The 22,550-nt window shown below is 44.5% G+C and overlaps 1 protein-coding gene and 1 non-coding gene across 18 annotated transcripts in view; one reads left to right on the top strand and one right to left on the bottom strand.

The window, feature by feature from the left end:
• Positions 1 to 679: 679 nt before the first annotated feature.
• The window catches only part of frmd4a (FERM domain containing 4A), a 125,317-nt gene continuing 103,446 nt past the window's right edge, over positions 680 to 22,550 (bottom strand). For 6 of the 17 annotated variants that reach the window (XM_078167958.1, XM_078167959.1, XM_078167957.1 and 3 more), the window contains exons 8-24: positions 22,367 to 22,450; positions 22,192 to 22,257; positions 22,040 to 22,097; positions 21,726 to 21,812; positions 17,108 to 17,183; positions 16,078 to 16,220; positions 15,773 to 15,914; positions 13,653 to 13,786; positions 13,440 to 13,562; positions 8,916 to 9,147; positions 8,637 to 8,693; positions 8,280 to 8,517; positions 7,767 to 7,925; positions 7,167 to 7,499; positions 6,492 to 7,072; positions 4,384 to 4,486; positions 1,210 to 1,466 (exon numbers count right to left, since the gene is read on the bottom strand). In XM_078167958.1, coding sequence (XP_078024084.1) covers positions 1,364 to 1,466; positions 4,384 to 4,486; positions 6,492 to 7,072; positions 7,167 to 7,499; positions 7,767 to 7,925; positions 8,280 to 8,517; positions 8,637 to 8,693; positions 8,916 to 9,147; positions 13,440 to 13,562; positions 13,653 to 13,786; positions 15,773 to 15,914; positions 16,078 to 16,220; positions 17,108 to 17,183; positions 21,726 to 21,812; positions 22,040 to 22,097; positions 22,192 to 22,257; positions 22,367 to 22,450 — 2,719 coding nt within the window. In that variant the 3' untranslated portion in view covers positions 1,210 to 1,363. Of the gene's footprint in view, positions 1,467 to 3,848; positions 3,921 to 4,383; positions 4,487 to 6,491; positions 7,073 to 7,166; positions 7,500 to 7,766; positions 7,926 to 8,279; positions 8,518 to 8,636; positions 8,694 to 8,915; positions 9,148 to 13,439; positions 13,563 to 13,652; positions 13,787 to 15,772; positions 15,915 to 16,077; positions 16,221 to 17,106; positions 17,184 to 21,725; positions 21,813 to 22,039; positions 22,098 to 22,191; positions 22,258 to 22,366; positions 22,451 to 22,550 lie in introns of all 17 variants that reach the window. The other 11 variants (XM_078167960.1, XM_078167956.1, XM_078167949.1 and 8 more) reach the window with 7 other exon arrangements.
• Positions 4,768 to 4,840, top strand: trnam-cau (transfer RNA methionine (anticodon CAU)). Its single transcript has one exon. It is a non-coding gene; the product is annotated as a tRNA-Met (tRNA).

Here is a 22,550-nt window from a genome sequence, read left to right as displayed (position 1 = left end):
TTACCACTGATTAGTCTCAATATCAAACACAAGTAACGCCAACAGATGTCAACAGTCAGAAAACTTTCAGGGGTGAGAATGAAAAATGTGAAAAGATGGAAACCAATCGTCTTGTTTCTGTATCAAAATTACCGCCAAAGTCAAATGCCTTGACTTGATGTGGCCATGTTAACACCCCCGAATGACCCTCACCCGACCCCACCCCCACACTCTGGCTAAGCACTGATCACAATGTGGCCAAACATGTGGACAGAGACTTCCTAAAAAGACCAAAGACATTAAATAAACATGAAGTCACTGAAATAAGCATAGATTAATGCCAAACCCAATAACCACAACTCCAAATTCTCCCTATGATGCACTAATGATCTTTTACTCCAAGCATCACAAGGCAGAAAACACGGCAAAATGCCCGCTTCAATTCACTCTGTAGATTCAAACCAGTTCGTATGCTTGTCCAATGTTCTGTTATTGCTATAGTCCTCATTGTAGAGTCCCGTGAACCATCCTGATATTGTCACTGTGAATTCACTCTCATACAGTTATCTGACAGTCACTTTTCTGCACGGGCACCAGCCCAGGGACCCTGGTGTGACCAGTCAATCCACTAAGTTGTCTTTGGTTGTGGGTTAAACTGAGCAGGAGTTGAATTTATCATCTAAATGTTTGTTATTCCAGATTTTTTTTTAAAGTCTGTGTCATCTTCTCTTCTTATAAATATGCTGGGACAAATAAACAAAAAAGACAAACAACATTAATGGGAGTAATGGAATCCAACACAGTTCATTTGGGCCTGATAATGAGTTTTAAACTGGTGGCTCAAATCCAGCAGGTATCCTCTGATTGGGTGGCAGTGCACTGAAGTCAGTTAGGTCAGGGGACCAAAGATGAGATATGAAACCGATCCTGTCATGGCCGATGTTGCTTCTGTTGAGTTTGAGTTGTATGTTTGATATTTTTCTGTGCTCTCTTCCTATCGCTCCTTTTTTTCCTCCTTGCCCCACTGCTTGTGTGCTGAGGGTGAGTAAAGAACGGGCTCTGTGGTGCTGCAGGGCAACAGTTCAACCGCTGAGGTGGTGCTTCTCAGTCTGTCCTGTGAAATCTGCCCTTATCAGAGCCCAGCGAGTGTGTCCCTGTCCAGCTGAGCTGTGATAGAGGGGCATAATAAGAGAGGTGGTGAGATGGATGGAGGGCAGAATCTAGGGAGGAGGGAGGCTCATGTCCAGTCCGCCAGTCCGATCAGGGCAGGGTTTTCGTAGGGCCTTAAGGATGAGGTTGTTGGTTGTCGATGGGTAGTAGTGGGGTACAGTGGAGAGGCAGTAGGAGAGGGCAATGGAACTTTTCTGGGCCTTTAAGGAAGGTCTCAGACCAGGGTTCCAGGTTTGGCCTTATCGTGTCCGTACCACTGCACATCTGCCAGCTCTGAACACAGGGGGCTGCTGAGGAAACAGCTGTCACTGAAAGACCTGCAGAGGAAGACATAGACCAGGATGAGACTGATATCAGAGAGAAGCCTTTTATCTCAAACTGCAAGTATATCATTTAACATTTTTAAGGAGCAGTGTGTTGGATTCATAGGATTTAGAGGCATCTAGTGGTGAGGACTGCAGTTTGCAACCAGCTGAAACGTCTCCAATGTGCCGAACGTGAACTCACGCTTTGGAATCCTTCAGTGTTCAAGTGTTCAGAGGGTTTTAACCATGCGTCAAATTATCCACAGAGGTCTCCTTCTCTCCAAAACAAATGGACCAAGTAATTAAAACCGGCAAAAACACTGATTAAAGCAGTTTCACATAATAAATCAGTGTTTCTCCAACAGTGCTTGGCTTGTCGTAGATGGGCTGCTTGCCCAGCACCTGCTGATGTGTGTTTACCTTTTTTCTCTGATAACTTGAGATCTAGATGTTCAGGAGGTTTTTACGAGGAGTCGAATTATCTGCAGAGGTCTCTTTCTCTCCAAAACAAACAGACACAGTGATTTAAACTGGTAAAAACCCTGAAGCAGCGTTATGTTTAAAAAACTGATCATAGCGTTAGTTCAGGCAGGACACGATGTCAAGCTACATCAGCTGATCTCAAACAGCCCAATGAACTGATGGAGCAGCCAACTGATGAAAGATGGGGGGGTCTTTGCTGCTGCTCTCCCTGCCTTAGGCTTTCCATGTAGGCGCATGGAAGGGCAGGGAGGTCTGCCTCTCTGTCTCAGGCTTCCCTCATGTACATGTGGAAGGGTAGACAGGTGTGCTCTCTCTGCCTTATGGCTTTCCATGTGGTGCGCATGGAAGAAGCTTTCTGGCCCGAGAACAGGCAGAGGGGCCCCAGAACAGAGCCATACCGCCAAATATAATACTACAAATGGAAATAAAGTTTTTTTCGACAAGTGTTCCTGACTGAAATCTGTTTTATGACAATGCTCGTTGAGGGGGGGCTGTGAATTATGGTGGTTGACACAAAAACGCAAATGCCTCTATCTAGATCCATTGTTTGGATTGTTGGTACTGGACTACTGCAGAGACATGGCGGTGCAACATGATGGACTCTGTGTGAGGACCTGCTCCCTATGTAGACATAAATGTCTCATTCTAAGGATGCTTTCAGACCTAGATTTGTCTTGCTTTGGTCTGAATCAGGGACTAATTTTGTTACAAAGTTGCATAATTGCCAAGCGTTTGTTCTAGTTCTCACGGAAGTATTTACAAGCGGACCAGATCAAATGCCTTGTGTGAGAAAGCTGCTCCTGATTGGTCAGGATTTCCATGCGTGAAAAATCCAGGAAGTTCACAAAACATTGAAGTAGACTACACTTGCAAGATAAATGCAACACTTGATTTTAGCGCTGTTCATCGTGTGCTATATTGCTTGCATTGTTCATTTTAGTCAAACCGTACATTTTGAAAACGAGGCGCAGCTCCAACTAGAAAACAATGTTTTGATGCATTGAATGTGCCGAATATGCATATTAAGGCAGTACAGGGGGAGGTGCACATTAATTATTCTCCAGGACTGTAACATGCTCATGTTTAACCCAAACAATGAGCAATGTGACTGCAGTTGGTTCAGATCAAGGACTGAACACATTCTTATCACAAAAGAACAGCACCAGAGTTTGTTTGTAACCAGACCGAGACCACCTCTTCAAGAAGGTCTCGATTCGGTTGTTTTGGTATGCACCCGAGTGTGATTGCTGTGTTCACACCTTCCCAAATGACCGAACGGAACCAAACAGGGCAGGTGTGAAAGCACCCTAAGGTAACGAAAATACAATGATCCTAATTTTCAGGTGATCATACACTAGAGAAAACATACATATAATAATATATTCCAGTTCTGCCAATATATCACTGTAAATCCTACACACTGGACCTTTAATAGATACTATCATCTACATGGTTTCAAGTGTTTATTTGCTTGGGATTGTTTGTTAAAGAATGTTGTCTGTTACAACACATACACATACATGGTTGATTATTTCTATTAGTAAATCCTGTAAGGAATTAGCCACAGTGTTGGTTTCAGACCACAAAGCAGAGCACATGCAGAGATCAGATACAGATACAGCCAAAGAAGAAGTACACAAAACAAATACCGCCACCATCAGAGAGCAAGAAATTGTCCACTTTCCCCATTGTCAGCCCCCAAGAGTTGATAATGAAAGTGACAAGTGAAGTCGCATGGGTGCTTTATGCTTTTAGAAACATGTACAGACAGATTTCTATAAATAAAAGTCTGACTGTCACATTTCATTTCTTTTACTCATGCTTGTTTTCTCTCTGTTATGCTCTTGCTGTGTATTCCAAACAGTACACTGTAGGTTTAGACCACTGGGAGGCCGAGACCACAGACAGTACCTCTATGCATCAGAGCTGGGCTGAGGGGGAGACTGACAGACGTCCTCAGTAGGAGAGCTGTCTGCTGTGCCTCTAAACCAGGAGAGAGGACACACACACAAGGAAAGGAGGGTTAGTGCAGACAGAGAGAGACGAGGAAGAAATGACAAATATTAGGTAAAAAGAGTAATTTCCATGACGACAAGGTAATCGGAGGTGTGAAAGATGACAGGGGAAAGAGTGAAGAGACAAGGAACAAAGATGCGGTGAGTGAAAAAAAACACAAAGAGGAGTGACATCATTGGAATATAAGAAAGGTTTAAAAATAGATGTTAACCCCGGATCACATAATCATCCTTTAGGATTAGTTCAACGTGTAAAACAACATCAGCTGACAGGTACAACAGTCAAAGCTTGTGAAGATGTTAGAGTGAAGTTTGGAGAGAAAGGAGCTGAGTAGCCAGGATGCAGTTTGTCCTGAAATTAACAAAAGTCATATCTGGCTTCAAACACCTTGGTCTGCAGCAGTGTGTGTGTCTGATGATGTGTTTCTTACCCGCTCTGCCAGTTGAGGATGTGCTGTGGGCTACAGGGCGGTGTGGGTGTGGCTGTGTGTTCACTGGAGGGCGTCATACTCCTCTGGCTGTGAGGGGACGCAGCTATGGGGAAAACTGACAGTTAGTCCTGCTGAATGAAATACAACACATGCAGCATGACACAGAGAGAGAGACATACACACAAGAAACAAACATACACAGAGACACGTGGACACACAGACACAAAGCAAACACACATAATAGAGGCTACAGCGAGGTGAGGGGCAAAGGAATGTGAACTATGCTTCACAAATGGGAGGTGAGGGGGTGTGGCCTCAGAGCCACTCACAGCATTTGGCCTGGGGTCATGTTAGAGAAACATAACATGTAACACGCACACACAAGCCTCGTTGGCGCAGTAGGCAGCGCGTCAGTCTCATAATCTGAAGGTCGTGAGTTCGAGCCTCACACGGGGCAATGTGTTTTCATATTTCCATATTTGTCCACACATGAATGTGTACTTTAAAACTTAGAAGCACTGTGTAACTATAGACTTGTCAAACGCAGTCTTAGGTTGAACCCAAATGTCCACAATCGCACACACTGGCAGAGCAACCAGGCTACCTATGTAGATAATACATTATACATTACATACATACATTACATTAATTCATAGCAGGGCTATTCAATAACAAATTCAATTGGGCCAGATTTAAAAGCAGGAAATGATGGGCCAGACTTTCTCAGCAGCCTATTTAAAACCTTTTTTAGCTTCTGGTAATTACACATTTAAAACCAATTCAAATGAATGCAGTGACAAAAATAGCAATATTTATTTTTCTATATTAATATATTTATCATTTGTTTCACTTTGAATATGAAAAAGATATTTTTGGTGACTAGTTTTATTCGTTTCAGGGTTGACAGAGACATATCTTTAGTATAGCACTTCCCTACTTGTGACTGTCAAAAGCCAGATGTTTTGAAAAGCTAGCTCCCTTGTTAGCTACTTCCATACACTATATATGTAGTTTATATATTTGTAATATATTAGATGTCTGTATGCTGCACCCCTTGGAGGTTGTTCCCCAGCTGGATGTTGCCCGCAGTTTGCCAACTGAGTAAGCCTGATTTACAGGGTCAAACTGCACAGTTTTTAATTTCTAAAGTTCCCCATCAAAAGTGAAAAACATGGATCCACCTACAATGTGAGAATCCTCAGCCTGAGATGAGAGGGTTTTAATGTGAGTTTTATGTGACCAAATTCTTTGAGGGATCAGACCATGTCCAGAACATCTCCCAGTCATTACAAGTTTAAATACACTTTGTACTGATTTAAGATTAAAAATACATGTTGAGTCATTAAGTTACTCAGCTCATGTTCTCTGTCATCACTCAAAGCTCACAACTACTCATAAGCATCGAGGAACATCTGTCTCATAATGTGAGGGTTGTGAGTTATATTAATATTTACTCACCAATTAAGTCAAAGTTTGTCATTTGTGAGCCTCACATGGGGCAGATACATGTTTCCTATTTACACTACTTAACCTCACTGTTACAATTTTAACTGGAGAAGCCCAGTATTACCATTGACCTTCAGAATTAAGTCATAAGTTGCGTTTGGATTCACATACTTTCTTGTTTTTTTACTTTCAGTACATACTGCAGCTGCCCTTACAAAGTGCATATTGTTGCATTGAGTATGCACAGAATTGGGATATACTTCTCTGTCATAACACTGTGCCTTGAACTTAGAGCCTCTTGCTCACAATATCAGTCGCAGTCTGTAGTGCAAGCTGTCATCTGTCTGCGGCTCAGTCAGTTTGACATATCTTCCTCTGTGTAGAGGATTGTGGGTCAGACAAGCATGTTGGCTTGCATACAAAATGCGACCAGATGCAGTAGGACCGTGTGTTACTCTCATAATCTGAAAGCTGTGAGTTCAAGCCTCACACAGGTTGTTGTCTTTTCTAAGATGGACACTTATTGTTCAAATCTATGACCAAACAAACTATTTGTTTAACTCAATAAACTGAAACAGTGTACAGCCTTTATCTAAGACACATTATGATAGTTTTAACCCATGTGAGAAAGGGTTTAATGTGAATAAATGAGGAAAACCCACCTGGTGAGCCCTTGGCGAGTGTCCCTACTCTACTCCCTCGACCATGTCCCAGAGTGCCTTGCTGTGACCCTGTCTCGGAGGAAGTAGACCCCGAATGTGAGTGACTCCTCTCCTTCAGGCTCCCTGAGGACCTCTGGTACCAGCACCGCAGCTCTTCAGACACCGCCGCCCTCCCCCCTCCACTTCCACCACCCTCTCGCCCCAATGACGGAGTCCGTACGATCTGAGAGCGCGACGGTGTGAGTCGGCCGCTCCCTTCTCCTCCCTCCTCTCCCCCCCAGGCCTCCTTATACAGTCCCCCGGCCGTGTAGGAGCTGGAGGTCTTGAACTGGGCTTTGACGCTGTAGTGGCCCTCTTGGTCGCTCTCCAGGCTGCGCACCACCACGGGGTTGGGGCTGCCCTCCACATATAGCGGGTACTCCTTGATGCGGTACTGAGAGGAGGGCTGGCTCTGGCTGTGGAGGTAGACTCCGTGGTGTCCCCCTCCCATCCCACCTCCACCTGAGCCTCCACCGGAGCCGTTCTTAGCTGCCAGGTTTGGCATGGAGCCCGAGTTAGAGGAACCCAGGTGACCTGCAGACCTGGAGACAGAACAAAGGACAACATATACATCAGTCTCACTAAAAACACACTACCAAAACAGTTGTGTAAGGAAAACCTTTCCCCGATCCTCACCTATGCCTTTGCCTCTGCCTCTGCCTGGCTTTGGAGGGTGAGTCCTCTCCCAGAGTGGAGTAGTTGGGATTGCTGCCAGGAGGTCCACCAGAGGGGTAGTAATGCTCCGAGCTGCTTTGGCTGGTGCAGGATGAACAGTCGTCCAGTGGATCGGAGCCATTGGAACTGCGTCCTGGGGCCAGGAAGAAGTCAGGGCTGCCAAGTGTGCCCAGAGTGTGCGGGTGTGCATCGGGGTCGGGTGCCAACAGTTTGCCCTGGGACTCAAGGCTTGAGCTGCGGTTCCTAAAGTGCTGAGCGAGACTGTGCAGACGTGTCGGACTGATGTCCACTGACCTGTGAGATGAAAAATCCCAAAAAAATGTTCAATACTGGGGCTGAGCTGGAACAGATCTACAGAATTAATCAAGCTATGAATTTAATAATATAGAACGAGGTGATTTTTTTTCTTTTACAAGCAAACCTACATGAGAGGAAGCGAGTACAAATAGTAGAGTTTTTAAGACTTGTCATAACTAAGCCTTTTCACAGATGGATAAAATCTGTTATAGAGAGATACAGGTCTTAAATAACCACTTAACAATTGAAGATATAAAGACTGACCTAGTGGAATGTATGTAGTGTGGGGTCCTGGTCTTCAGGTCCGGGGTCGACGGCATGCTGGACTGAGAATTCCAGTGGGGGAGGCTCCTGATGGGGCTGCTTTGCAGTGAGTTACTACCCCCTGCTTCTGCACTGCCAGAGCTTGGGAAACGCCTGTGACTTGACAAAGACAAATTAATGTTATACTCCCCTTTCAAACTGGCAAACTATGTATAATGTGCTCTGCTGAATATGCAGTCAACTCATATTTGATGTTTTAATTTCAGGGCTATCAAAGTCTGAAAGTGTAGTTTCATACACTTGCTAATTTTGTCTGGATTAGTGAATTTTGAGATGACTAAACAATAGGTGCTTCACAAAGTCAAGGAGGACTTTTACATTGTCTGGAATCCCATCTTACTTAAACTCACTTGTTTAATCCTTGACTACAATACTTCTGCATAGTCTCACACACATTCATTAATACACAGTGGCTTTTTTATAAAAGGCTAGTTAGGATGAACTCCCTCATACCTGGAATGAGAGGAGCGTTTCTTGACTTTTTCATAGGGCTCATCCAGTGACGATTCACTCCACATCTTGGGTTTGATGGGTGATTTATCGTAGTCAGAGCGCGAGTAGTGCAGGTGTCGCAGGCCATCCAGGGACTGCGGTGGAGGGGGCCGACTGTGAGATGGCGGCCGAGGAGGGAGGCCCTTGTGAGGCGATGCTACTGGGGAGAAGGTGGGTGTACCTGTGACTTGAGGATCATCTGAAACAGAGTAATCACTGGATTGAGTTGGAGCGATCAAGATATTTTAACATTTCATGAAATCAGGAAAAAAAGCACAATTATTATCTTGCAGAGTAACGTGAAGGCCGGAGACTCACCATCATCTAAGACCAGTGCGTCAGATAATGAACTGTCTTCAGAACCAATATTGGCCTCTACAGGACACAGAAACAAAGATGAGAGGTTAGAGATTGTATCAAAAAAGCATCCATGTTTCAATCTTGTCTGCTTCATGATCCAATGTGTGCACTTCTATTACAGCTCTTAATGGTACTTGAGAACGATATTACTGTGTGTAGTGGCAACTACAGCTAATAGAAATTAAGAGATATTAAAGCAACTTGATTTTCCTGTAGTGAATAGGAGAATATTGGTACCCTCTATGATAAGCGACGCCCTCTGCGTAGGCTTCTTGCCAGAGCGGACCCGGTACTCATTGATAGAGTTCTCAATTTCCTGTAGCTTCTTCAGTGCGTTCAGATAGGAAGTCTTCCTCTGTTTCTTCAGCTTCTTGCTGCTCACGTGAGGATCGCTGGCAAGACGCCTGGCTGCCTCTGTAATCTGGGACTGAATGGCAAACTCCCGCTCCAAACGCTCCAGTTCCTCTTCCTGGGAGAAGCGCACACACACACACACACACACACACACACACACACACAAACATGAGTGCAAACTCCGAGCAACGCAAGCACAAAACACTAAATTTGCTCACAGTTTTAGCAACAGAAATCTCCGCACAGTCCAAAACCAACAAAGCTTAGTTTGCAGACACGTATTCAGACTCTAACTCTCCCATGCAACGTATTTGGTTAGACACACACGCACAAAGCCACGCCAGGGAAAACACACTGCGGAAATCATTTATCTGTGCTGCAGCCCCACAGTTTCTCACCAGTGGTTATTCTCTATTGAGACACTCTGTCCCCCAATAATAACACCTCTCCATCAATCCATCTTCTTCTCCTCTATACTCCTCCTGAGACTTGTGTAGCACAGGCTAGTAGGTGAAACAAGTAAAACACACTCTGTCATGCTGCATGTACAGTACAGGCCAAAAGTTTAGACACACCTTCTCATTCAATGCATTTTCTTTATTTTCATGACTATTTACATTGTAGATTCTCACTGAAGGCATCAAAACTATGAATGAACACATGTGGAGTTATGTACTTAACAAAAAAAGGTGAAATAACTGAAAACATGTTTTATATTCTAGTTTCTTCAAAATAGCCACCCTTTGCTCTGATTACTGCTTTGCACACTCTTGGCATTCTCTCGATGAGCTTCAAGAGGTAGTCACCTGAAATGGTTTTCCAACAGTCTTGAAGGAGTTCCCAGAGGTGTTTAGCACTTGTTGGCCCCTTTGCCTTCACTCTGCGGTCCAGCTCACCCCAAACCATCTCGATTGGGTTCAGGTCCGGTGACTGTGGAGGCCAGGTCATCTGCCGCAGCACTCCATCACTCTCCTTCTTGGTCAAATAGCCCTTACACAGCCTGGAGGTGTGTTTGGGGTCATTGTCCTGTTGAAAAATAAATGATCGTCCAACTAAACGCAAACCAGATGGGATGGCATGTCGCTGCAGGATGCTGTGGTAGCCATGCTGGTTCAGTGTGCCTTCAATTTTGAATAAATCCCCAACAGTGTCACCAGCAAAACACCCCCACACCATCACACCTCCTCCTCCATGCTTCACAGTGGGAACCAGGCATGTGGAATCCATCCGTTCACCTTTTCTGCGTCTCACAAAGACACGGCGGTTGGAACCAAAGATCTCAAATTTGGACTCATCAGACCAAAGCACAGATTTCCACTGGTCTAATGTCCATTCCTTGTGTTTCTTGGCCCAAACAAATCTCTTCTGCTTGTTGCCTCTCCTTAGCAGTGGTTTCCTAGCAGCTATTTGACCATGAAGGCCTGATTCGCGCAGTCTCCTCTTAACAGTTGTTCTAGAGATGGGTCTGCTGCTAGAACTCTGTGTGGCATTCGTCTGGTCTCTGATCTGAGCTGCTGTTAACTTGCGATTTCTGAGGCTGGTGACTCGGATGAACTTATCCTCAGAAGCAGAGGTGACTCTTGGTCTTCCTTTCCTGGGTCGGTCCTCATGTGTGCCAGTTTCGTTGTAGCGCTTGATGGTTTTTGCGACTCCACTTGGGGACACATTTAAAGTTTTTGCAATTTTCCGGACTGACTGACCTTCATTTCTTAAAGTAATGATGGCCACTCGTTTTTCTTTAGTTAGCTGATTGGTTCTTGCCATAATATGAATTTTAACAGTTGTCCAATAGTGCTGTCAGCTGTGTATTAACCTGACTTCTGCACAACACAACTGATGGTCCCAACCCCATTGATAAAGCAAGAAATTCCACTAATTAACCCTGATAAGGCACACCTGTGAAGTGGAAACCATTTCAGGTGACTACCTCTTGAAGCTCATGGAGAGAATGCCAAGAGTGTGCAAAGCAGTAATCAGAGCAAAGGGTGGCTATTTTGAAGAAACTAGAATATAAAACATGTTTTCAGTTATTTCACCTTTTTTTGTTAAGTACATAACTCCACATGTGTTCATTCATAGTTTTGATGCCTTCAGTGAGAATCTACAATGTAAATGGTCATGAAAATAAAGAAAACGCATTGAATGAGAAGGTGTGTCCAAACTTTTGGCCTGTACTGTATGTTTACTGCACTGCAAAATGTGTATCTACAGTACATACTGCCGCAATATAGAGTTGTTCAAACACTGACAACAGTACCGGAAATGCCTCTGATACTGCCTAAAATGCTGGTTCGGGTATCGATGAGTATGCAAGTCTATGGACTGATCTGATACTGCATAATTTATTAATAAACTTTACACCTGGATAACATCTTAGCCACCCTCAAACTGAGTTTACATAGCAAGTTGGACTGTGTGACCACTGATAACTACTGTTTTAGAGTGACGAAGAAGAATCTATTTTGGGTAAACAGTGTATGTTAGCAAAATGGGTAACACTTTACTTGAAGGTATCTACATAAGGGTGACATGACATGTCATAACTATGACATGGCAGTGTCATGACCCTGTCATAAACATGTACATGTCATAAATGTTTATGACGGCTGTCATTAAATGTCATTCAGTTTTTGTAATGACAAGTTGACATTGTTTGGGTTGTCTTGATTATGACAACTTGACATTAATCAAAGTGACATTACCAGAAGTTGTCTTTGTCATGACAAGTTGACATTAAATTTGTTTGGGATGTCCTTATGACAACTTGACATTAACCAGGATGACATTACCAGAAGATGTCTTTGTATCAATCATTATGTCAACTTGTCATAAACACAAAAAGAGGTGAATTTCTTGTTAATATCAAGTTGTCATGACAAAGACATCTTCTGGTAATGTCACTTTGATTAATGTCAAGTTGTCATGACAAAGACATCTTCTGGTAATGTCACCCTGGGTAATGTCAAGTTGTCATGACAAAGACAACTTCTGGTAATGTCACTTCGATTAATGTCAAGTTGTCATAATCAAGACAACTTAAACAGTGTCAACTTGTCATTACAAAAACCAAATGACACTTAATGACAGCAGTCATAAGTGTTAATGAAATGTACATAATGTTCATGACAGGTTCATGAATGTGCAATGTCATAGTTATGACAGTGTCATGTCAACCTTATGTAGATACCTTCAAGTAAAGTGTTACCGCAAAATGTTTGAAATGTCTATGGCATTCATTCTCTGTATGTACTTGTTCATGTTCTACAAATGGTTTAACCTGAGCCAGCAAACTTTCCATTGTTTTTGTGTGTGTGTGTCAGTCAGCGTCCCCTCTCTAAGTTTGGATGTTTTTGGGGGTCCATAAATGCAACTCAGGCGGAACTCATGGGTTTTTATCCTCACCATCCCTGATGAGTAGTTTACTGTTGAACACTATAGTAGAAACTTGTAAACATATTATAGACAAGTAAATAAACTCATGCATGCAATCATATATATGAGAACACACATGATTTCACTTGCCCCCAGAGAGACAGAGCGATGATGTATTCGCTTGCGTCAACATCTTACAGGACTACCTCAGTTCGGAGGAATCCCTCGCTCTAACAATCCCTTCACACTCCCGCCAGAGTGGCTTCTGTTTCTCTCTCTGTGTATGTGTGTGTGTGTGTGTGTGTGTGTGTGAGTTTAAGGTGTTCAGTGTAAATTAAGCAACATTGTTCTGCTTGCGAGGCAGTTTTGTGATATTGTGTCCCTGGATTCTTTTCAAAGCAAACAACCTCGGTAACACACACCCACACACACACATGCCTGCACACATACAGACGTGCACACAATCCTACTATCACCACTTCCTGTGGCGAGAATGCTGCCAGGGCTATTTTTAGAAGTAAGGCTACTCTGGAAAATCTACCCGTGGCACAAAAAGACAAAGATGCAGTAAAGCTACGTTTACAAGGTCCAAGATGTCTCATACCCTGGCTTTCAGTGTTCTCTGTTCCCTTTGCTCACTTAACCAAGTAGGAATGAGTTAACTTATCATTATGTCAATCATCACACATCATGTGAGCATTACATCTCTGGTTTTAAATGAAGTTAATCTCAAGTAGCCCTTGATCTTTAACTGTGTAACTTCAAAAGCCTTTAAACACCAGTTTTGATCTTTAATGCCACACTGTTCATAAATGGATCATTAACATTACAGCTGGGCTAAAAGGAGATAAACACTCTTAACTAATTAGTGCTGCAGCAGAGGGCCTGGCTCAGGAACGAGCAGTATTTTGTGTCTGTTTTGAACACTGACCCCAATAGATGACCTCCTGTTTTTATTTGGCCTGTGTGGGGAGCGGGGTAGATTGGAGTGTGTGATAAAGTGCTACTGTGGAGAACAGGAAGTTACGGCTTTACCTCTCCCTTGGGAAGGATTTTCTGCTCGTCCAGTTTGAAGGCAGTACCAATCTTCCGTCGTACTGTTGGCGGCTCCTCTCCCGGATCCAGAGGATATTCCTTCGGAAGCTTTCCTGTCAGCTCCTACAAAGGACAACAAGGGGACAAGTTAGAGATGAAGCGCTAAAAAGGATTCTGGTTACCAAATATTAGCCAGATCTGTTTTTCTCATACCGCCTCTCTGATGCAGATGCTCTTGAGTTCCTCTAGCCTCTGTCTTAGCGTTTCCTCCAAAGCGTCTTGCCTGGCCCTCAGTGCTGCCAGCATGTCCTTCTTAGCTGTCTGGGAGCTGTCCGATTCCTGAGAGCCTACACGACACGACAGCACATAATGTGAGGGCAGGAGGCAGGGGCGTATGTGCGTGTGTTTGGACTTGTGGGGACTTATATAAATTGTGCGTGCACCTGCTATCCTTGCAGGATGTTTACAGGGAAGTGAATGGAACGTTTCGATAAGGAAACTGAGTCGAAGTGGTGTGTTTGTGCGAGTGTGAGTGAGTCAAGGAAGGAGCAGTTTAGGACAAAATCTGTGACGCACAATCTCCAAGGCCCTGAGATGGTGCCACTGTTGTTTGCAACATGCCATGTTGACAACACACACACATATTTTATTTCTGTCTGTTGCTCTTTCAGTGACCGTGCGGTCAAACAGAGCAACAATACAAAACCAAACACTGCTGAGACCGCTGTGGTAGAAAGAAACTATTGTTACACGATACACTATATTTAAGTTAAGGTTTTCTACACCTATTGTTTTGAAGGTGCACAAGCGCCAGCATTGACCATCCAACTGTTCTTATAGCTCGAACACATTCAGTTTGGCGTGTTAAGTGATGTTGTACAGCCAAAGCGCCTTATTTGCAGCCACAAAGGTTTGAAATTGATCCGACAAACTGTGATCTAGTCTAGAGACGTGCTGGCTGTGGTCATGTGGGGAGATACATGTATGTGGCATCACAGTTCCTGTGACATGTTTATGTTGCTGGTCAGAGATGGCCTCCAGTCAGTCAGTGGATCATGAAATCAAAAAACTGCGCAACACAAATGAGACAAGTGACAGGACACAGATAAGACAGAGACACCCTGTGTGACACAAGGTGGGGGTGGAACTAGAGAGGGACGAAGAGGACAGAAAAGGGAGATTGGGAGACTAGAAACGGATAGCTGAAGAGAAAGGGGGGAGAGACATGTATCTACACACCGATACCACAAGAGCACTTTATTATAATTCATAATGTGAATGGAGTGGCGTGTAGTAAAGCCGTAACTATTCAAAAGTTTTGGTGGCATGTTGAGATCCTGAACTGCCAGCTCTGTAAATACATTGTGCTCGACTTCACCTCACCACAGACTGTGTGGGTTGTAGCTGCTGCTGCGGGAGTGTGAGCTCCGTACTGACGGTTCAACCAGCCTCACACATGCACACACAGTGACAGGGCTCACTGTTAGAATCACACAGCTAATGTTACACAACAGCTATTAGCAGGTTTAACATCAGAGTCCAGACGTTTCGGTGTCGGCCTGAGTTTGTTGGGACCGTTTAACTGCACATGTGAGGATGTTAGCTGCCGCTGCTGTTTTAGCCTATGCTAATCGGGACAGATGCACAAGGAGAATAGTGGCTCTGGAAGCAGCAGCAACAGAAAGTTTGCTTATCTGGCAGGGAGTTGGAATGGTTTGGGATCAGAACCCCAGTGAAAAAGGATGAAATGTTGGTACTGTTTGGATGGACGTTTCAATACTACTTGGTACTGGGTTATTTCAGTTGATACCTTAAATGGATCGAGTACTGTTTCCCATCCCTATTTATGTGGCTGCCTGGTTTAAAAGGGCATTTTCCCTTCTACTCTAAATTTGGTTCATGTACAAATCTTCCCGTCACACTCGTTCTTGTCGTACTTGTTCAACACGGATAAGCATTGTTTTAAAGGCCATGGCAAAGTTTTACACTGACCCTCTGCCCTTTTCATTCCCTCACCCACTAAATTTAGAGGAGGCCAGGGGCCTCTGGAGGATGAATTTGTGCGACATGGAGGGTGGGAGTGGTGTTCTATACATACAGAAAGACACTGGGTGGGGTGTGTGTACAGTATGTGTGTGAGAACATTCAGCACAGAATCAATGGCCTCTTCCCAGAAGCAGCTGTTTCTGTCTCTCCAGTTGTCAGTGAGACTCCCCCTCAACACCACACACGCAAACACAAAGAATAACACATATCAATCTTTCTCTCTGCCTGTTTGTCAGTGTCTTTCTCCTCCTCTCTCACACACACACACACACTGACGTTATACTGACCTGATGATAGCAGACTGCCGCTGCTGCCACTTATAATTTTGCCCTTGCTTCCCATGTTGGCCAGTTTGGAGGTCTTCAGAGTTCCTGTTTCCGTCAGGTCTATAGCGATCTCACTCAAACTCCTCGCTGCATGGATCTTAGACTGGAAAGACAAGAATGGAGGGGGTCTGTCAAAGCGCTTCATTAAGCTGTTTAATTGCAGCGCTCTTACTGACCATGCTTGCTGAGTTTGCTGTATCTCTTGTACATGTCTAATCGTGTCTGTGGTCTGTGGTGTGAGTATGGATGTGGTGGACCTGACTGACCTTGCTCTGCTTGCGGTCCAGGTAGAACTGGTGTTGGCTGATGGCCATGGCCCAGATGGACTTGATGAGGGCAGGACAGGCGTACCACGTATGCACAGCGATGCCACTGTGACCAAACGTCCTTCTCGTCACCGACGCCCTACAGTAGGAGCGGACACAAGGCCTCCTTATATACACTGAATACAAAAGATGGCTACATATTACAACAGTGAAAACACCCCCACCCGACAACTCCACCACCGTAACTGCTACCAGGACTACTACAATAACTACTGTAGCTGTTAGGAGGGAGAAAAATTATTAGAGGCTTAAGAGAGCAAACCTGATAGAGATATTTTTTGCAAAGCCACACACGATGTTCCCCCATTGTTTACTCATCCTTATTTAAACACACATCTGTAGCTGAGCAACAGACCAGCTCACCCTAATGACAGCTTCCTTTAAAGAAAACACCACTGCTCTCTGTTTCACCCTGTCTGTCACTTTTTTCTCCCGTTCCCTCCCTCCCTCTGTCTGTAGAATAACACTCCACATATATAGCCATGTTAAATAAACACAAGAGAGGTCACTTCCTCCGCAAAACAGCTATCGCTAAGCCATCTATCCTTCTGTGGTCAACTATCAAGGGTTTACCCTGTGTGTGTATGTGTGTGTGTGGGAAAGAGCACACGTGTTAGTGCATGCATGTGGCTGCACAAGTGTGTTAATAATCAGCCTATCAATCTATGTCAGGCTCCACCGGGACATCCCCAATATCTCGCTCTATTGCCAAGACAAATGCTGCAACCATTACTGAATTAGATTCCAATCTCTCCTGCCCTACACTGTAGTTTGAATCTTAACACATCCACATATGGCACAGTGGTAATTTACAGTAAAGGCTACTGGAGGGTGTCCATAACTGAGGGAAAAATCTATCACTTCCAAATATTAGCTGGAGAAAATTCAACAGCAATATCATTCAATCACTTAAGTAGAACTGGTATCGTGCAATTCAACACTCAGCTTAAATTTGTGATATAAATTTACCTCCTCGGGTCATGAACTTCCACTGAAAACTTCTTCTCTCTGAAGTAGAGGTTCTCCAACTGACGCCATTGGAACACCTGAGATTCAGGAGAAACACACACTCTTCAGGGCCGCTCACAGAAAAACATGCTTCACATTAAATCCACACAGCCTTCAGCCAAATCCTCTGTTCTCTTCTGTGTATGTTCCAATTTGTTTTGAGAGAAAATGCAATGGATACTGAGGAACAGGAGAAAGAAATGGAAGGAGCTGACAAAGAGGAGGAGTTAGGAACAGAGCAGGAGGTGGAGGCAGGGAAGAGGACCTAGTCTGTGGCTCTCTGATCAGGTCCAGACCAGGCGGTCTTGTCCACAGCAGATCCCTTCGCTGGATGACCTCACTCTGGAGAAAGACAGCGTGAGAGGGAGGAGGCTTTCTTTCCTCTGCTCGGATTTTCTTTTTTTTTTTTCTCTTTTCCGCCCCCTTTATGAACCATCAGCTCCTCTTTAAATGAAGACAAAGCCAGCTGGGCGAGAAAGTTTCCCCCAAGACGTACTCCACAGCATGTGTGTATCCTAAATCCTCCCAGACGCAGGGGAACAGAACGTTATGAGTTGGTGGGTGTTCACCATCTGTAGGCATGTGCATATGTGTGTGTGTGCTGGTGGAGAGAAAGTGTGTAAAGTTAAGTTTCCTCCTCTCCTGTAGCTTTGCTAGGAGGGAGGGGGCGTTTATGCCTCCCCTCCTCCTGACCCCTCCTCCCTCCCTCAGGGACTGTGCTTCCTGCTCTGGGCTCTGTGGTTTTGGAGGTGTGTGTTTGTGTGTGTGCGTGTGTGGGTAACGAGGGGTCAGGGGAGGAGTGATGAAGGGGAAAAGAAGCTTTCTGTAGCCCCAGCAACTGAAGTGCCCTCGCTTTGTTTGGTCAGACCTCTGTGTGCACGCACATACACACATTCACAGAGTCTGAGTCTGCTTCTTGTTAGAGAGGAGCAGAGTGTGGGCTATTTCAGATCACAAGTGGGCCTGCATCTATCAGCTGGAGCTGACATACAAACACTCACACACATGAAAACCTCGGATGTACGCTGACCAGCCATCAGTAAAGACAGAAAAACTCTGTCTTTACTGCGAAACGGAGAAAAGACACAAAGTAGAAGACCCAGCTATGACAGGATGCAGAAGGAAAAGAGGAGAAAGGGAGCTAAGGGAGGAACAGGTCACAGCCCAGGAATTTTAACAGCCTGAGAAAACAATGGACAGAGGGATGAGAGGGAGGAAAGGGGAGGAGGGGGAGAAATATGTATGTATGAAGTATGTATGTAAACACAGCCTAATGTATGTATTTATGCACTGTATGTGTGTGTATGCGTGTGTATGTGTGTGTGTGTGTGTGTGTGTGTGTGTGTGCCAGCATGAAAAAGAAAGCCGGCACTCTTATCAAAACTGTTGCTGTACCGTGCATTTTCAATGGAGTGTGAAGTGCTAATGTAGCATGGTGCTAAATATAGCGGGTCGGGCAGATAGTGGGTGAGTGGCTGCGCGAGTGTGCGAGTGTGTGTGTGTGTGTGTGTGTGTGTTGGCTACATATGGGCCAGAGCTGTGAAGATAAGATGGGTGCTTGTAACTGTGTTCAGGCACGAGACCACTAAAGCTGTCCTCTCCATCAGCGGGACGGAGCTGCTGCAATTTTGGAGGCAGACTTTGATGTTTCAGGATAAGTTGTACATGTGTAAGTGTGCGAATAGTGTTCAAATATATCTCACGCACATTATCTGCAACAAAGTGCAACAAAATCACCCACAAGTTTAAAATTAGACATTTTTTTTGTTGTGATTCGGTGCTGTTTCAAAAAGTGCCCCAGTTACATAAGCCCATTGTGTTAATGAAACCTTTGTAGTCTTTACGGCGACTGTGAAAAGCGTGGACATCTGATAAAAAAAAACCAAAAAAAACATGCTGACAGTTTCTTTCTAAGGAACTCAGTCAAAGCTATTAGGAGCTTCTGTTATTAGGGCGAGGCTGGTGCATGTATGTGTGCATGTGCTATAAATCCTCTTCCTTTTAACTGTAAAACACTCGCACACAATGGCACAAACACGCAGACGAAGTGACTGGTCATTATTCATAAACAGTTGGGTGCTCTGGAACACAGACCCATGTCTGTCTTGTGATAATGTCGGTGCAACCGAGCACACATCCAGTACACGTGAAAAGGTCAGATCTGATAGAGTGTAAAGGCCTTTCTTTGGGGCAGAAGGCTCCCTGGGGGATTACAGGAAGAATAGAAAGTTTAAATAGCATAAGCATATTATTCTTCTCCAGAACTGGACACGAGACTCTCGAAGACTATTGTTTCCCCCTTAGGGTGGGGCTCTGGTGTGCAACGCTACATCCACCAGTTGTCATGGAGATGCAGATACACTCTGGAGGCACTTCCTGTTGTTTTTGCTTTGGTTGTGGTGTTTTGAAGGGATGACATTTATGGAAAAACTAATCCGAACAGGCTGTCTGTGGCTGTTTGCTCTAAATGAAACGCAGACAGACGCTAACTAACGTCAGTGGGTGTGTGCCGCTGCAGAGAGACTTATCAATATGCAGTGAAATGCATGTGTGATTACGTTGATTTAAACCACAGCTTGCTGTGTTTGATTGAACCTCCTTGCAGCTCCATCACATTGTTGACAGGAGCTTTTCCTGTGTTAGCCTTAAATCAGTCGGTCAGGTAGTCAGTCAACACGCAGACCCTATAATCTCCATCTAAATGAGTCAGAACACACTAACGAGGCATTAGTACGGTGTGTGGTTCGGTTGTAAAACTCTGTCTGTGTGTACTGTATGTGCGTCTGCATGTGGCCTGCGGTAAGCAGAGGGGGAAAAGTATGTTAACATCCCCAAATAAACGTGGAGGCTGCGGTAGATGGTCTGCATTTAGAAACAACAGGGATCTCCCCTGGTAAAGGGACTAACTAATTAAACACAACTGCCTCCAATACACAAACACACACACACACACCTACTGTATTCTGCAGTCACTTAGTTGCTTATTAATGAATAAAAAAGGTTGGTGTTAAAAACATCGACTGTTTTAATTGTGACAAAAGCCAGTAATTAGCCCATAATGTCTCATAATCAGTGTTCTGCCTCCGCCTCACTGAGTCACAGAACTAAAAACCTGCGGAGTGACAAACTAGTGATTACACTGTGAGTCAGTGGTTACTGGTAATGGACCGGCCAGCTGATTGACTAATCACCGAAACAACTGCTCTTCCTCTAGTTTGTTGGAATAGCGATGACTCCCATTACTGCCATAACCAGCTTCCTAGTGCCCTCTGTGAGTGTCTCCTTCCTGTGAAACACTGACCACCTTTGAAAAGGAGCGCCACCCACCCTCTTTTGTCTGCCTTATGAGTGGAAAAAACCCTTACTGTGTTCATTTGGATTTAGTCAGTCTTGTGATGTTGCATTAACAAGACATGCAGTCCACAAATCTCTTTTGGGTCAAGCTCCTTAGACTACAATCGCACTCAGTGAGGTGACCCAGTCTTGCTTTCTCTGCTCTTAAATGTGTGTGTGAGAGGGTGAGGGAGAAAGAAAGAGAGAGAGGGGAAGACACTGAGGGGGTCAGTGCTGAAGCTTAACAGACCAATGACTCATACCAGTTGTTGCTATGGCAGCTGAATGCTTGAAAAGTCTCTTGTGTAGGAATGCTATTAACTCGTTCTTTCCTCCAGCTCTCTGAAATATCTGAAACCCCTCTCCTCCTTTTTTCTTGTGGCTTTAAAGTAACTGTGGTGTTTGTGTCTGTGAGTTCAATGTGCGGTTAAGTGGATTGCATTTTTTCCATCGCCATGGTGCTTTAACACCTAAGCAGCCACAACATTTGGGAATTTGTTTGGCAGGGATGGTGCTTAGTGGTGCGACAGACTTTTACCCTGGAATGCCCCAATCAAGACGCACACACACACACGCAGCACAATGTTCGTGGCAAACAGGAAAGCTGTGGCAGACAGGAAGTATTCATCAGGATGGTGAGTTCAGAGTTCACTAATGTGTGTGTGTGTGTGTTTATGGGTGTAGTATCAGAGTACGTGTGTGAGAGTATCCTGGTGGTCGGTTAGCATGCAGAGATGCTGTTAACCCCATTAACACCCTATAAGACGAGGCTAAATGCCAGAGATCAAGGCCCTAAACATGGCTGGAGGTCAGAGGTGAGGCGAGAGAGGCTTTTCATAGACGAGCCACTGGTTGCATCGACTGGGAGGAGGACGCCATTCACAGAAATAAAAGCAGGACAGGATGCAAAACATTCCAAGACTGAACGTCTCCAGACAGTTGTATTTGTACAGCATTGTTAGTGCTCATCCCAAACACAATGTCCTGACTTACTGAATGGAAAAAATAGACAGTGGTGGCCGTGAAAACATTTCAATCACATGAGCTACCCACTCCTCTTAAAAAACACGGTGAAAGAATATGTGCTAGAATAAAGATACATCTTGGAAGTCGTAAATGCTACACACACAGAATACTGTATTCAGATTCACAAATTGATTTTTTTTAAAGCAAATTAAAAGAGTAACTGAAGGCTGTGCAGAGGACTGTTTAATTTGTGGTGCAGGGAGATCAGAGCATCATCTCACCTTCCTGGGTTTGACTTTGTCCTGGTGATCGTACTGAAAGATGCCTTTATAGCTCAGACCCAACCACCATGGGATCCCCTGCTTGTCCTAAAATACACAACAGAAAAATACCTCAGGAAATGTCTTGCGTGTGTATGGGCTTGATAGTGAGAGAGAAAGGAAAGAAAAAGACAGACAGAGAAAGACTGAATACAAATAGCTTTAAGCTCCATCATATCTCCAAATCCCAAACTCCCTGCTTGCAGGTCCAGAGTCAACAAAAATGTGTGTGGTGTGTGTGTGAAAAAAGAAAAGGCAGAGTAGTAAAACTGTACCTTTACAGCATAGTAATGTACTCCATATGTGGGCAGAGACTCTACAATGCTCATATAACTGTGGAGAGCAGAGAGACAGACATGTTAGAGTTACAGAGAACGCAGCCTTCAACACAGTGAACAAACACAACCAGAGACACACACACACTTACTTTACAATAGCTTGCCCTCTGGACTGCCCGTTGAGCTTCTTGTAATGCTCTACGACCCGGTCTTCACTGTGAGACAGTACAAGAAAAGAAAAACATTAAGAGGAGGGGAAAACAAGACAAGGACAGCTTGTGCAATGTTGTGGTGGTTTTTCTGGATAACTGACTAGTCTCTCACCAGTAGGCCAAAGATGGGTGCTCCTTTAGGGCCTGGGTGGGCAGAGCAGGCAGCTTTTTTAAGTCAGACCTGGTTGCATCATTACTGTAAGGGAGGAAACCACGAGACATGGTCAACACTACTTCTGCGAGAACAATCATTCTCTGCTGTAGGCCTGACAGCGTCAGTCAAAAACTGACTAGAC

This window comes from Epinephelus lanceolatus, chromosome 5 (assembly GCF_041903045.1).
Source record: "Epinephelus lanceolatus isolate andai-2023 chromosome 5, ASM4190304v1, whole genome shotgun sequence".
NCBI lineage: Eukaryota > Metazoa > Chordata > Actinopteri > Perciformes > Serranidae > Epinephelus > Epinephelus lanceolatus.
This window is presented reverse-complemented; position numbering and strand designations above follow the sequence as displayed.